This window comes from Phocoena sinus, chromosome 6 (genome assembly GCF_008692025.1).
Source record: "Phocoena sinus isolate mPhoSin1 chromosome 6, mPhoSin1.pri, whole genome shotgun sequence".
Taxonomy (NCBI): Eukaryota; Metazoa; Chordata; class Mammalia; order Artiodactyla; family Phocoenidae; genus Phocoena; species Phocoena sinus.
This window is the reverse complement of record NC_045768.1, coordinates 65,584,250-65,598,630: the sequence shown is the minus strand read 5'-3', so window position 1 is coordinate 65,598,630 and position 14,381 is coordinate 65,584,250. Positions and strand designations below refer to the sequence as shown.

The following is a 14,381-nucleotide window of genomic DNA, read 5'->3' as shown; positions in this document are numbered from 1 at the left end:
CACACAAACATGCCACGCAATCTGAGTCATGAAAAAATAAACTGGCATTTTAGACCTTTGGAAATCACTGGTTATAGGTGGCTTCACACCTAGTGGAAAGGAGCAGACTATTTAAATTAACTCTATTTAAAATTAAATAGAAAAAATAAAAACATGTTGCCAAATGAGAGAGACAAATTTTCTACTGATTCAGTTATTATTTGGATTTCTAAAGCACATGGCCAGAAACAGAAGAAAGATTCAAACATTTGAAAGAATATTAACAGTAGTACTTAATTAAAAAGCTACTGATGAGTTTTCCATAGGAAAAGCATATCACAAAGGAAAAAAAAAGGTGAATGTATTCACCAAGAAGTGTCATTTAATTTCCCCATAAAGACAAAATTAACATCAAAAATTACATTAATTCACTACTTCATTAAATATAGATTTAGTAATCTCTCTGTACCTGAATAAAAGAAAGATAAATACATTTTCTTCCTTGAAGGTTTATTAGAATTTGTACCATAAAGAATTTCTGGACATTTTCTTTTTAAATGTATTTTGCAAGGACATAAAAAGGGGAATCATACCTGTTTTACTAATAGCTTCCTGTAACTCAGCCATAGAACTGATTATTGCAGCAAGAAGGTCAGAACTGGTGAGCCAACTGAGAGTTTGCAAACAACGTAACTGCTCCTTTTGATGTTCTGCAGAAACATAAAAAAATCCATTATGCAATTCTACAAAAATTTATTAAAATCCATTTTAAAATTATGGCAATATTTAGCTATTTAAGAAGTAGATCAAAATTTGTATGTAGAACTTCACCTAGTGCAGAGAAGTCTACAATAGATGTGAGATTTTATTGACTTTATTTACGGTTCAATTTTTCCATATAAGAGAAGTCAAAGAATGTATTTGATCATGAAACAAACAGGCATTTTATTAACTCCTCTCTATAGATAATGGTAACTGACATCATAAAAGAAAAGGGAGAAGGAAATTTTATTTAGCTCTACTTACTTAATAGCTTGCTTTTCAAAAGTTAAAAACTGAAATAATTGTTTCCTCAGAATAGTCAAGCATTCAAAAAAGTTAGCTATAAAACTTACATTAGTTTCATTTTCATTCAATTCTTCAACAGATTGTTAACTCTGATCATTTTATTCTAATTCAAAGAAAGTGAAAGTAAATTATGCTAATTAATTTTAAATAGGGCAGAGTTTCTGGATTGACTTTATTGAAAAATCGCTGTACAAACTTTTCAATTTACTGTCAAAAGAGCATTCAAATATAATAAAGCTAGACAAAGTTGAAATCATATATATTTGCTACTTTCTTTATATTTTAATGTTTATAACAAAAAATTAAAGCCTAATTTATAAATACACACTTATTCATACACACATACATATCTACATATGTATGTACATATGTTACATGATTTGACATTGTAAATGATTTTTTTATGTTTTTGCCCAACATATTCACTTCGTATGTCACTTACATTCGACTCAGATTTTTAAAAGCACAAATTATCTTACTTGGAAATTTATGCTTGTCTTTGGGCTCTCCTGTACACACTAACATGCCTATGCCTTCTTTGAAACTCTCCATCCAGGTAAAAAGAGAGGCACACGACTGGCCCAAAATCTTGAGCCTGTTTGCTGCCAAAATTGCAATAACACCTTTCCGGAATACACATATTAATCCTTTGAATGCTTTTTTCTTCATCTTGGCTTCCTCTTGCTTCTTTTCCTCTACAATCGACAAAGCCTGGGCTAGAGTTCTAACTTCCAATTTTAACAACTCAAAGGTGTTGACCTGCTCCTGGAGAAAATCTCTCTGTGTAGATAAGGCAGTTGATCGGCTATACAGAGGATATAAGGCACCAGCCATCAATGCGCAGGCCGCCAGCAAGGATGTTTGTTCCCTTTTAGTCTGGGATAACAAGTTTTTGAAATGTGTGTTTTCAACAACCAATTGTTCATGTGACTTCTCAATACGGTTCAACTTTTCCATATTTTTTTCAGCAATTTCTTGAAATTTCTATAAGAAAAGTCAAATAATATATTTGATCATGAAACAGGCATTTTATTAACTCCTCTTTTAAAAAATAAAAACTTTTGCTGACAACTCTTTCTTTTTCTTCGAAAGATCTATGTTCTAAAATATCCAAAAAATACATATGATAGAGCAACAGTGGGCCAAACAGCTTAGAAATGTGCACAGTAATTTTTAAACCCCTTATATGGAAGCTTTACACAAAGTAGAGCACGTGCATTTAAAAATACTTTGTAAATTTCCTGTATACTTATGCATAAATACACATATTCAGAAAAAGAAAATTTCTTCTCTTCCATTCCTCAGTAACATGTATTTCCTACTTTTAAACAGAAATCACATCAGCATTAGAGGCTTTTCTCTATGTAAAAAGACAACTTTTTGTCAAAATAGCAAAGGGTTAAATAAATAATACAATACACAGCATCTGACTATCTGCCATTTACTAGACGAGAGGAGACTGATTCTCAGAGCATACTCTCTTATTTCAGTTTCTTCCTCCCCAAGACAGAAAGCTGTACAAAGTACAGCTCCAGTGCTGGGAGTAAATACTAACTGTGGGCTGGGCCTCAGCAGCTCTCTGGTCCTTTTTTCCTGATCAAGATACTTATAATTCAAAACTTAATATGCAACACACAGAAATTTTAACTGCAGGCACTGGATTTTAATCACTAGAAAATAAACTAGCTCTCCTCATGAAATCTTATACCTAATCATTAAGGAACTGTTGAAATAGAGTAAATTTAGAAGATAACAGATGCCAATTTCTTTTACTGATGCATTTATCATTCGATAAACATTTACTGATTGCTCACTAAATTCCACACGCTAGGAAAACAGACAAATAAATCAATGATTGTGGTATAATGCTGTGATGGAGCTATGCTAGATTGCCAGAGATGCACAAAAGGATGTTTATACCAAATGACGTTGACTGGCTTTTGGAGGAATATGGCAAAGGACAAGTGGGAGTGAGATGTGTAATAGAAAGAACAACAACAAAAAACACTCAACTCCACCAATAAGGAGGCTAGCCAATAGCTACCCTTGTAATAAAATTTAATCTAATCTAGTCCATGGTGATTTAACAGCTTTAGCTGAATCTTTACTTAACCAAATAAGCTGCCCTGGCTTGTCCACGGACTTCGTTCTTTTTAAAACAGGCCAAGGGAGTTCAATTTGAATAAAGGGGTCAGTCAGAGACAGAGAAAAATCATGCTCTATATAAAGTGAAGTAGTATCTTCATTATGAGAGAATCCTTTTTGGGGGCATTAAGGAAAATATTTCTCTTTGTATTATTGGTTCAGGTCACACTCCGTCTGAAATTTAACAATGGTCCTTGGGAAAGGTTTACAGTTAGTGTCTGATTCAAGAGTTATCCACGAACAACTAGAACAATCAGAGGCATTTCCAAAATTTACATTGGCAGGAAGACTTCAAAGGTGTTCAGACTTAGAGAAAATCATACAAACTCTTAACTACCCTGCAAGATTTGGGTGTCAAAGCCTACCGTGGACAATGTTGACAGGAAGTAGACAAAAGGATTCAAACTTGTCGAAACACATGGCTGAGGAAAGTAACCCCCGGACCAAAACCAGTCCTGAGGCTAGGGGATGAGGTTCCCAAAGGTGCACGGTGAGTAGAAGGAGGCACTCAGAAGTACAACCCTGAATACAAACGAGTAAAGAAAGTATACAAGAGGCCACTTCTTGAATGCTTTCCCTTGGGCAGGAGGGAAATTGGACTTAGTCTTGGTTTTAAATGTTTCTCTGCTATACTTTAATTTCCTTTATTTACTCCAACTATTCTCTGAAGTCTGATCCAGCCGTACCTGTGGTGGTACTGTGAGAAATAAAGGAATGGGGAAATAAGGGAATTGTAGCTTGCTCCAACCACATCTCTACTGATAGCCAAGTTGTGGCAGCAGTAGTTTATCAATGGGCCTGTGCCCCAGAGCTCCATATAAAGACCACTAGTAAAGGTCATGGTGTTCCACTGGGAGCAGCTGGAAGATGGAAGAAACTCTGAGAGCCAAGTAGACGGCTTAGAAGCAGATGTACAACAGCCTTTATGAAAAGGGAAAACTGACACAAGTTACAGCTAGAAAAAGCAGGAAGACTAGCATATAGCAAAGGAAGAGCCAGAAAATAGAGTAATGTGTTCTAAGGAAGTATAAATAATTCAGAATGTCTGAAGAGGAAAATGATGGAAATTTGAGAAGTCTGTAGATAAGAAATGATTAAGCTAAAGAATTTAAACTTTACCCAGAAAGCTATGAGAAACCATAAAAACTTGGGACAGTTGCTAAGCTTTAGTAAATGGATGGGAAAATTGGAAACATTAATAAAGACTGCCTGGGATAGCAGCAGAGTCGCAGGGAGTAGAGGGAGCAAATGGAAATTACAAAGTTTAATTCCATATTCTCTCCAAAATCAACTCCACCAGTTCATTTAGAGAAAAAAAGGAAAATTATAGAAAATCTAGGATAAAAGAGATGCACTGGTCATACCTAAGTAATGGAAATAAAAATGAACCTAATCAGGGTGGACCTGAGCGTCCTGAGGGGAAATGGCGAAAAGGAGGCGCAGGGTCCGGCTGGAGCGTCAGCGTCCCTCCTCCTGACTGCGGGGAAAGCAGCTTAAAACTCATCCCTAGGCTCTCAAGCCCCTTATTCAGCCAAGTCCCTCTGAGCTCCTTCCTCCCTGAGCTAAAGTACCAGGGGGCACGGGACAGGGGAGGGGACTGGCGCAGTTAATGGGGAACATCAAAAGATGATTGTTAACTAAGGAAAACCAGCTATCCCAAGATCACTCATCCTGGGTTAAGCCAGCTGCCATGTCATGAGGACACTCAAGCAGCCCTAAGGAGAGATCCATGTGGGAAGGAACTGAGGCCGCCTACCTACAACCACAAGTTGCCAGGTTGCCACCTGCTAAAGAAGAGGATATGTCACCAATACCTGCCATTGGAATTTCTCCCCAGGCACAGTCTGCACAACAGTAGTTCTCCTTGCTTCTGTGTCTGCCCTTTGGAGGATGAGGCTATCTAAGAGTCTTGTGCAGAGGACCTTCAAGATGGCGGAAGAATAAGACGTGGAGATCACCTTCCTCCCCACAAATACATCAGAAATACATCTACATGCGGAACAACTCCTACAGAACACCTACTGAACGCTGGCAGAAGACCTCAGACCTCCCAAAAGGCAAGAAACTCCCCACGTACATGGGTAGGGCAAAAGAAAAAGGAATAAACAGAGACAAAAGGATAGGGACGGGACCTGCACCAGTGGGAGGGAACTGTGAAGGAGGAAAGGTTTCCACACACTAGGAAGCCCCTTCGCGGGAGGAGACTGCGGGGGGTGGAGCGGGGGATGCTTCGGAGCCGTGGAGGAGAGCACAGCAACAGGGGTGCAGAGGGCAAAGCGGGGAGATTCCCGCACAGAGGATCGGTGCCGACCAGCACTCACCAGCCCGAGAGGCTTATCTGCTCACCTGCCAGGGCGGGCGGGACTGCGAGCTGAGGCTCCGGCTTCCGTCGGATCCCAGGGAGAGGACTGAGGTTGGCGGTCCTGAAGGACCTTCACAGCCTGAAGGAGGCTAGCGCGCCACAGCTAGCCGGGAGGGAGTCCGGGAAAAAGTCTGGAGTTGCCGAAGAGGCAAGAGACTTTTTCTTCCCTCTCTGTTTCCTGATGCGTGAGGAGAGGGGATTAAGAGCGCTGCTTAAAGGAGCTCCAGAGACCGGCGCGAGCCGCGGCTATCAGCGCAGACCCCAGGGACGCACATGAGACGCTAAGGCTGTTGCTGCCGCCACCAAGAAGCCTGTGAGCAAGCACAGGTCACTCTCCACACCTCCACTCCCGGGAGCCTGTGCAGCCTGCAACTTCCAGGGTCCCGTGATCCAGGGACAACTCCCCCAGGAAAACACACGGCGAGCCTCAGCCTGGTGCAACGTCACGCCACAGGCTCATCCCGCATCCGTACCCCTCCCTCCCCCCGGCCTGAGTGAGCCACAGCCCCCGAACCAGCGGCTCCTTTAACCCCGTCCTGTCTGAGAGAAAAACAGACGCCCTCAAGTGACCTACACGCAGAGTGGGGCCAAATCCAAAGCTGAGCCCCTGGGAGCTGTGCGAACAAAGAAGAGAAACGGAAATCCCTCCCAGCAGCCTCAGGAGCAGCGGATTAAATCTCCACAATCAGCTTGATGTACCCTGCATCTGTGGAATACCTGAATAGACGATGAATTATCCCAAACTGAGGAGGTGGACTTTGGGAACAACAATATATATATTTTTTTTCCCTTTTTCTCTTTTTGTGAGTATATATGTGTATGCTTTTGTGTGTGATTTTGTCTGTATAGCTTTGCTTTTACCATTTTTCCTAGGGTTCTGTCTCTCCAGGTTTTTTTGTTTGTTTTCTTTTTAGTATAGTTTTTAGCACTTGTTATCATTCGTGGATTTCTTTTCTGATTTGGTTGCTGTCTTCTTTCTTTCCTTTTTTAATACTTAAAAAATTTTTTTAATAATTATTTTTTATCTTAATAACATTATTTTATTTTATTTTACCGTCTTCTTTCTTTCTTTTTTTTCTCCCCTTTAATCTGAGCCATGTGGATGACAGGCTCTTGTTGCCTCAGACAGACATCAGGGCTGTGCCTCTGAGGTGGGAGAGCCAAGTTCAGGACACGGGTCCACAACAGACGTCCCAGCTCCATGTAATATCAAATGGCGAAAATCTCCCAGAGATCTCCATCTCAATGCCAAGACCCAGCTCCACTCAACAATTAGCAAGCTACAGTGCTGGACACCCTATGCCAAACAACTAGCAAGACAGGAACACAACCCCATCCATGAGCAGACAGGCTGCCTAAAATCATAATAAGGCCACAGACACCCCAAAACACACCACCAGACGTGGACCTGACACCAGAAAGACAAGATGCAGCCTCATCCACCAGAACACAGGCACTAGTCCCCTCCACCAGGAAGCCTACACAACCCATTAAACCAGCCTTAGCCACTGGGGACAGACACCAAAAACAACGAGAACTACGAACCTGCAGCCAGAGAAAAGGAGACCCCGAACACAGTAAGCTAAGCAAAATGAGAAGAAAGAGAAACACACAGCAGATGAAGGAGCAAGGCAAAAACCCACCAGACCTAACAAACGAAGAAGAAATAGGCAGTCTACGTGAAAAAGAATTCAGAATAATGATAGTAAAGATGATCCAAAATCTTGGAAATAGAATGGAGAGCATACAAGGAACATTTAACAAAGACCTAGAAGAACTAAAGGGCAAACAAACAGTGATGAACAACACAATAAATGAAATTAAAAATTCTCTAGAAGGGAACAATAGCAGAATAACTGAGGCTGAAGAATGGATAAGTGATCTGGAAGATAAAATAGTGGAAATAACTACTGCAGAGCAGAAAAAAGAAAAAAGAATGACAAGAATTGAGGACAGTCTTAGAGACCTCTGGGACAACACTAAACACACCAACATTCGAATTATAGGGGTCCCAGAAGAAGAAGAGAAAAAGAAAGGGACTGAGAAAATATTTGAAAAGATTATAGTTGAAAACTTCCCTAATATGGGAAAGGAAATAGTTAATCAAGTCCAGGAAGCACAGACAGTCCCATACAGGATAAACCCAAGGAGAAACACGCCAAGACACATATTAATCAAAATATCAAAAATTAAATACAAAGAAAAAATATTACAAGCAGCAAGGGAAAAACAACAAAAAACACACAAGGTAATCCCCATAAGGTTAACAGCTGAACATTCAGCAGAAACTCTGCAAGCCAGAAGGGAGTGGCAGGACATATTTAAAGTAATGAAGGAGAAAAACCTACAACCAAGATTACTCTACCCAGCAAGGATCTCATTCAGATTTGACAGAGAAATTAAAACCTTTACAGACAAGCAAAAGTTAAGAGAATTCAGCACCACCAAACCAGCTTTACAACAAATGCTAAGGGGACTTCTCCAGGCAGGAAACACAAGAGAAGGAAAAGACCTACGATACCAAACACAAAAAAATTAAGATAATGGTAATATGAACATACATATGGATAATTACCTTAAATGTAAATGGATTAAATGCTCCAACCAAAAGACATAGACTGGCTGAATGGATACAAAAACAAGACCCATATATATGCTGTCTACAAGAGACCCACTTCAGACCTAGGGACACATACAGACTGAAAGTGAGGGGATGGAAAAAGATAATCCATGCAAATGGAAATCAAAACAAAGCTGGAGTAGCAATTCTCATATCAGACAAGAGACTTTAAAACAAAGAATATTACAAGAGACAAAGAAGGACACTACAGAATGATCAAGGGATCAATCCAAAAAGAAGACATAACAATTGTAAATATTTATGCACCCAACATAGGAGCACCACAATATATAAGGCAAATACTAACAGCCATAAAAGGGGAAATCGACAGTAACACAATCATAGGAGGGGACTTTGACACCACACTTTCACCAATGGACAGGTCAACCAAAATGAAAATAAATAAGGAAACACAAGCTTTAAATGATACATTAAACAAGATGGACTTAATTAATATTTATAGGACACTCCATCCAAAAACAACAGAATACAGTTTCTTCTCAAGTGCTAATGGAACATTTTCCAGGATAGATCATTATCTTGGGTCACAAATCAAGCCTTGGTAAATTTAAAAACTTGAAATAGTATCAAGTATCTTTTCTGACCACAATGCTATGAGACTACATATCAATTACAGGTAAAAAACTGTAAAAAATACAAACACATGGAGGCTAAACAATACACTACTTAATAACCAAGATATCACAGAGGAAATCAAAAATTACCTAGAAACAAATGACAATGAAAACATGATGACCCAAACCTATGGGATGCAGCAAAAGCAGATCTAAGAGGGAAGTTTATAGCAATACAATCCTACCTTAAGAAACAAGAAACACCTCAAGTAAACAAACTAACCTTATACCTAAAGCAATTAGAGAAAGAAGAACAAAAAAAACCCAAAGTTAGCAGAAGGAAAGAAATCATAAAGATCAGATCAGAAATAAAGGAAAAAGAAATGAAGGAAATGACAGCAGAGATCAATAAAACTAAAAGCTGGTTCATTGAAAAGATAAACAAAATTGATAAACCATTAGCCAGACTCATCAAGAAAAAAAAGGGAGAAGACTCAAATCAATAGAATTAGAAATGAAAAAGGAGAAGTAACAACTGACACTGCAGAAATACAAAGGATCATGAGAGATTACTACAAGCAACTATATGCCAGTAAATTGGACAACTTGGAAGAAATGGACAAATTCTTAGAAATGCACAACCTGCCAACACTGAATCCGGAAGAAACAGAAAATATGAACAGATCAATCACAAGCACTGAAATTGAAACTGTGATTAAAAATCTTCCAACAAACAAAAGCCCAGGACCAGGTGGCTTCACAGGCAAATTCTATCAAACATTTAGAGAAGAGATAACACCTGTGCTTCTCAAACTCTTACAAAATATAGCAGAGGGAGGAACACTCCCAAACTCATTCTACGAGGTCACCATCACCCTGATACCAAAAACAGACAAAGATGTCACAAAGAAAGAAAACTACAGGCCAACATCTCTGATGAAGATAGATGCAAAATTCCTCAACAAAAGACTAGCAAACAGAATTCAACAGCACATTATAAGGATCATAAACCATGATCAAGTGGGGTTTATCCCAGGGATTCAAGGATTCTTCAATATACACAAATCAATCAATGTGATAACACCACATTAACCAATTGAAGGAGAAAAACCATATGATCATCTCAATAGATGCAGAGAAAGCTTTGGACAAAATTCAACACCCAATTATGATAAAAACCCACCAGAAAGTAGGCATAGAGGGAACTTACCTCAACATAATAAAGGCCATATATGACAAACCCACAGCCAACAATGTCCTTAATGGTGAAAAACCGAAGCCATTTCCACTAAGATCAGGAACAAGACAAGGTTGCCCACTCTAACCACTATTATTCAACAATAGTTTTGGAAGTTTTAGCCACAGCAACCAGAAAAGAAAAAGAAATAAAAGGAATCCAAATCAGAAAAGAAGAAGTAAAGCTGTCAATGTTTTCAGATGACATGATACTATACATAGAGAATCCTAAGGATGCTAGAGTTAATCAATGAATTTGGTAAAGTAGCAGGATACAAAATTAATGCACAGAAATCTCTTGCATTCCTATACACTAATGATGAAAAATCTGACAGTGAAATTAAGAAAATTCTCCCATTTACCATTGCAACAAAAAGAAAAAAGTATCTAGGAATAAACCTACCTAAGAGGACAAAAGATGTTTATGCAGAAAATTATAAGACACTGATGAAAGAAATTAAAGATGATACAAATAGATGGAGAGATATACCATGTTCTTGGATTGGAAGAATCAACATTGTGAAAATGACTATACTACCGAAAGCAATCTACAGATTCAATGCAATCCCTATCAAACTACCAATGGTATTTTTCACAGAACTAGAACAAAAAATTTCACAATTTGTATGGAAACACAAAAGACCCCAAATAGCCAAAGCAATCTTGATAAAGAAAAATGGAGCTGGAGGAATCAGGCTCCCTGACTTCAACCTATACTACAAAGCTACAGTAAACAAGACAGTATGGTACTGGCACCAAAGCAGAAATATAGATCAATGGAACCGGATAGAAAGCCCAGAGATAAACCCACACACATATGATCACCTTATCTTTGATAAAGGAGGCAAGAATATACAGCGGAGAAAAGCCACCCTCTTCAATAAGTGGCCCTGGGAAAACTGGACAGCCACATGTAAAAGAATGGAATTAGAACACTCCCTAACACCATATACAAAAATAAACTCCAAATGGATTAAAGACCTAAATGTAAGGCCAGACACTACCAAACCCTTAGAGGAAAACATAGGCAGAACACTCTTTGACATAAATCACAGCAAGATCCTTTTTGATCCACCTCCTAGAGAAATGGAAATAAAAACAAAAAATAAACAAATGGGACCTAATGATACTTAAAAGCTTTTGCACAGCAAAGGAAACGATAAACAAGACAAAAGGACAACACTCAGAATGAGAGAAAATATTTGCAAATGAAGCAACTGACAAGGATTAATCTCCAAAATTTACAAGCAGCTCATGCAGCTCAATATCAAAAAAACAAACAACCCAATCCAAAAATGGGCAGAAGACCTAAATAGACATTTCACCAAAGAAGACATAAAGATTGCCAGCAAACACATGAAAGAATGCTCAACATCATTAATCATTAGGGAAATGCAAATCAAAACTACAATGAGGTATCATCTCACACTGGTCAGAATGGCCATCATCAAAAAATCTACAAACAATAAATGCTGGAGAGGGTATGGTGAAAAGGGAACCCTCTTGCACTTTTGGTGGGAATGTAAACTGATACAGCCACTAAGGAGGACAGTATGGAGGTTCCTTAAAAAACTAAAAATAGAACTACCATATGACCCAGCAATACCACTACTGGGCATATACCCTGAGAAAACCATAATTCATAGAGTCAGGTACCACAATGTTCATTGCAGCTCTATTTACAATAGCCAGGACATGGAAGCAACCTAAGTGTCCATCAACAGATGAATCGATAAAGAAGATGTGGTACATATATACAATGGAATATTACTCAGGCATAAAAAGAAACGAAATTGAGTTATTTGTAGTGAGGTGGATGGACCTAGTCTGTCATACAGAGTGAAGTAAGTCAGAAAGAGAAAAACAACTACCATATGCTAACACATAGGTATGGCATCTAAAAATAAAGGTCATGAAGGACCTAGGGGCAAGTCGGGAATAAAGACACAGACTACTAGAGAATGGACTTGAGGATACGGAGAGGGGGAAGGGTAAGCTGGGACAAAGAGAGAGTGGCATGGACATATATATACTACCAAACGTAAAACAGATAGCTAGTGGGAAGCAGCTGCATAGCACAGGAAGATCAGCTTGGTGCCTTGTGACTACCTAGAGGGGTGGGATAGGGAGGGTGGGAGGGAGGGTGACACAAGAGGGAAGAGATATGGGGACATAGGTATATGTATAACTGATTCACTTTGTTATAAAGCAGAAACTAACACACAATTGTAAAGCAGTTATACTCCAAAAAAGATGTTAAAAAGAAAAAAAATGAACCTAATCCTTCGGGTTCTAGGTGGCTGCCTATTCACACTTTTACAGATATCAAAGTCTCAGGCAGAAGTCGGTTTTTAACAAATATAACTTTTTTGACCAAAAAAAAAAAAACTGGAAAAATATATATATTCTAATGTTATTTTAAATATTTCAAGAAAATTCAGTCACTGGTCAAAATCAAATGGATTGTGGAAGGAGAGATAAAAGTAAAGTAAACCTATTGCAAAAAGATTTAATTTTACTGCATGATAGATTCCTCTACTCTATATAGCTATTCCACTTCCACAGAGCACCAGGTTAAAGTTAACGCATTGCAGAGAGACAGCCAGAAACAGATAGTCCTGGGATGAGGATAAGAGAGTAATTAAAACATGGCTAGAAATGGATAAAAATCAGGAATATATTACAAAAAATACCCTACTTCTCTATATATATAGAGGAAAAACAGGAGCACACTGGAATTTTTGGAAAACAGAATTGAGATTCTTGACTTACACAGACAGTTTTCATTTTAGGCTACCTGGTAAAAGCAGCAGTGATGTAATAAAGCAATTTTAAAGATCCTCATGTCATTTTATGGCTTCCAAATTTTGATAATTTGTACTGGTTATTTATTTTAAAGTGCTAGTTAATATTAATTACTACCACTATGAATGATTTCATGAGACTCATCATATAATTTGTATCGTAAGAAGGAGATGCTATTCACAAATTGCTAAAAGAATAAAAATAAGACTATGTATGAAGTGGTAAATTCTACCAAATATTCAAAAATGATTCAATACCTATCATTCTCAAAATCTTCCAAAAAATTGAAGAGGAGAGAACACTTGCTAATGCATTTTATAAGGCCAACATTATCTTGATACCAAACCCAGACAAGCACAAGACAAATAAAATTATATGCCAATACCTTTAATGAACATAAACGGAAAAATCCTCAACAAAATAGTAGCAATTTTGAATTCCCTGGTGGTCCAGTGGTTAGGACTCCAAGGTTTTATTGCCGAGGGCCCGGGTTCAATCCCTGGTTGGGGAACTAAGCTCCCACAAGCCACACAGCATGGCCAAAAAAAAAATTAGCAAACCAAATACAACAGTCCATTAAAAGGATCATACACCATGATAGTGGGATTTATTCCAGGAATGCAAGGATTGTTCAGTATCTGCAAATCAATCAACATGATATACCACATTAACAAAACAAAGGATAAAAATCACATGATTATCTTAACAGATGCAGAAAAAGCATTTGACAAGATTCAACACCTATTTATAATAAAAGCTCTCAATAAAATGGGTATAGAAGTAAGGTACCATAACATAAGAAAGGCTATTTATTACAAACCCACTAGCATCATACTCAATGATGAAAAATTAAAAGCTATCCCTCTAAGATCAGGAACAAAACAAGGATGCCCACTCTCACCACTCATATTCTACTTGGTATTAGAAGTCCTAGCCAGAGCAATTAGGCATGAAAAAGAAATGAAAGACACCCAAATTGGAAAAGAAGAAGTAAAACTGTCCCTATCTGCTGATGATAGTATTTTATATATAGAAAATCCTAAAGTTGCCACCAAAAAGCTATTAAAAATAATAAATGAATACAGTCAAGTTGCAGGGTACAAAATCAGTATACAAAAATCTGTTTTGTGTTTCTATACACTAACAACAAACTAGCAGAAAGTGAAATTTAAAAAATCACATTTACAATCACAACAAAAAGAATAAAATACCTAGGAATAAATTCAACCAAGGAGGTGAAAGACCTGTAGACCGAAAACTATAAGACACTGTTGAAAAAACTGAAGACATGAAGAAATAGAAAGATATTCTGTATTCATAGATTGGAAGAATTACAACTGTTAAAATGTCCATATTACCTGAAGCAATCTACAGATTCAGTGCAATCTCTATCAAAATCTCAATAATATTTTTCACAAAAATAGACCCAAAAAATGCTAAAATTTGTATGGAACCAATAATAGCCAAAGCAATCTCGAGGGAAAAAAAAAAGTTCAAGGTATCACATTCCCTTATTTCATATTATACTACAAAGCTATACTAATCAAGACAGCATGGTATTGGCAGAAAAACAGACAGATCAATGGAACAG

At 37.9% G+C, this 14,381-nt stretch overlaps 1 protein-coding gene across 1 annotated transcript in view; it reads right to left on the bottom strand.

Annotated features, from left to right (window-relative positions):
- CCDC171 (coiled-coil domain containing 171) overlaps positions 1 to 14,381 on the bottom strand; it is a 362,781-nt gene that overhangs the window by 174,167 nt on the left and 174,233 nt on the right. The window contains exons 17-18 of the mRNA XM_032636251.1: positions 1,527 to 2,031; positions 573 to 689 (exon numbers count right to left, since the gene is read on the bottom strand). Coding sequence (XP_032492142.1) covers positions 573 to 689; positions 1,527 to 2,031 — 622 coding nt within the window. The remainder of the gene's footprint in view (positions 1 to 572; positions 690 to 1,526; positions 2,032 to 14,381) is intronic.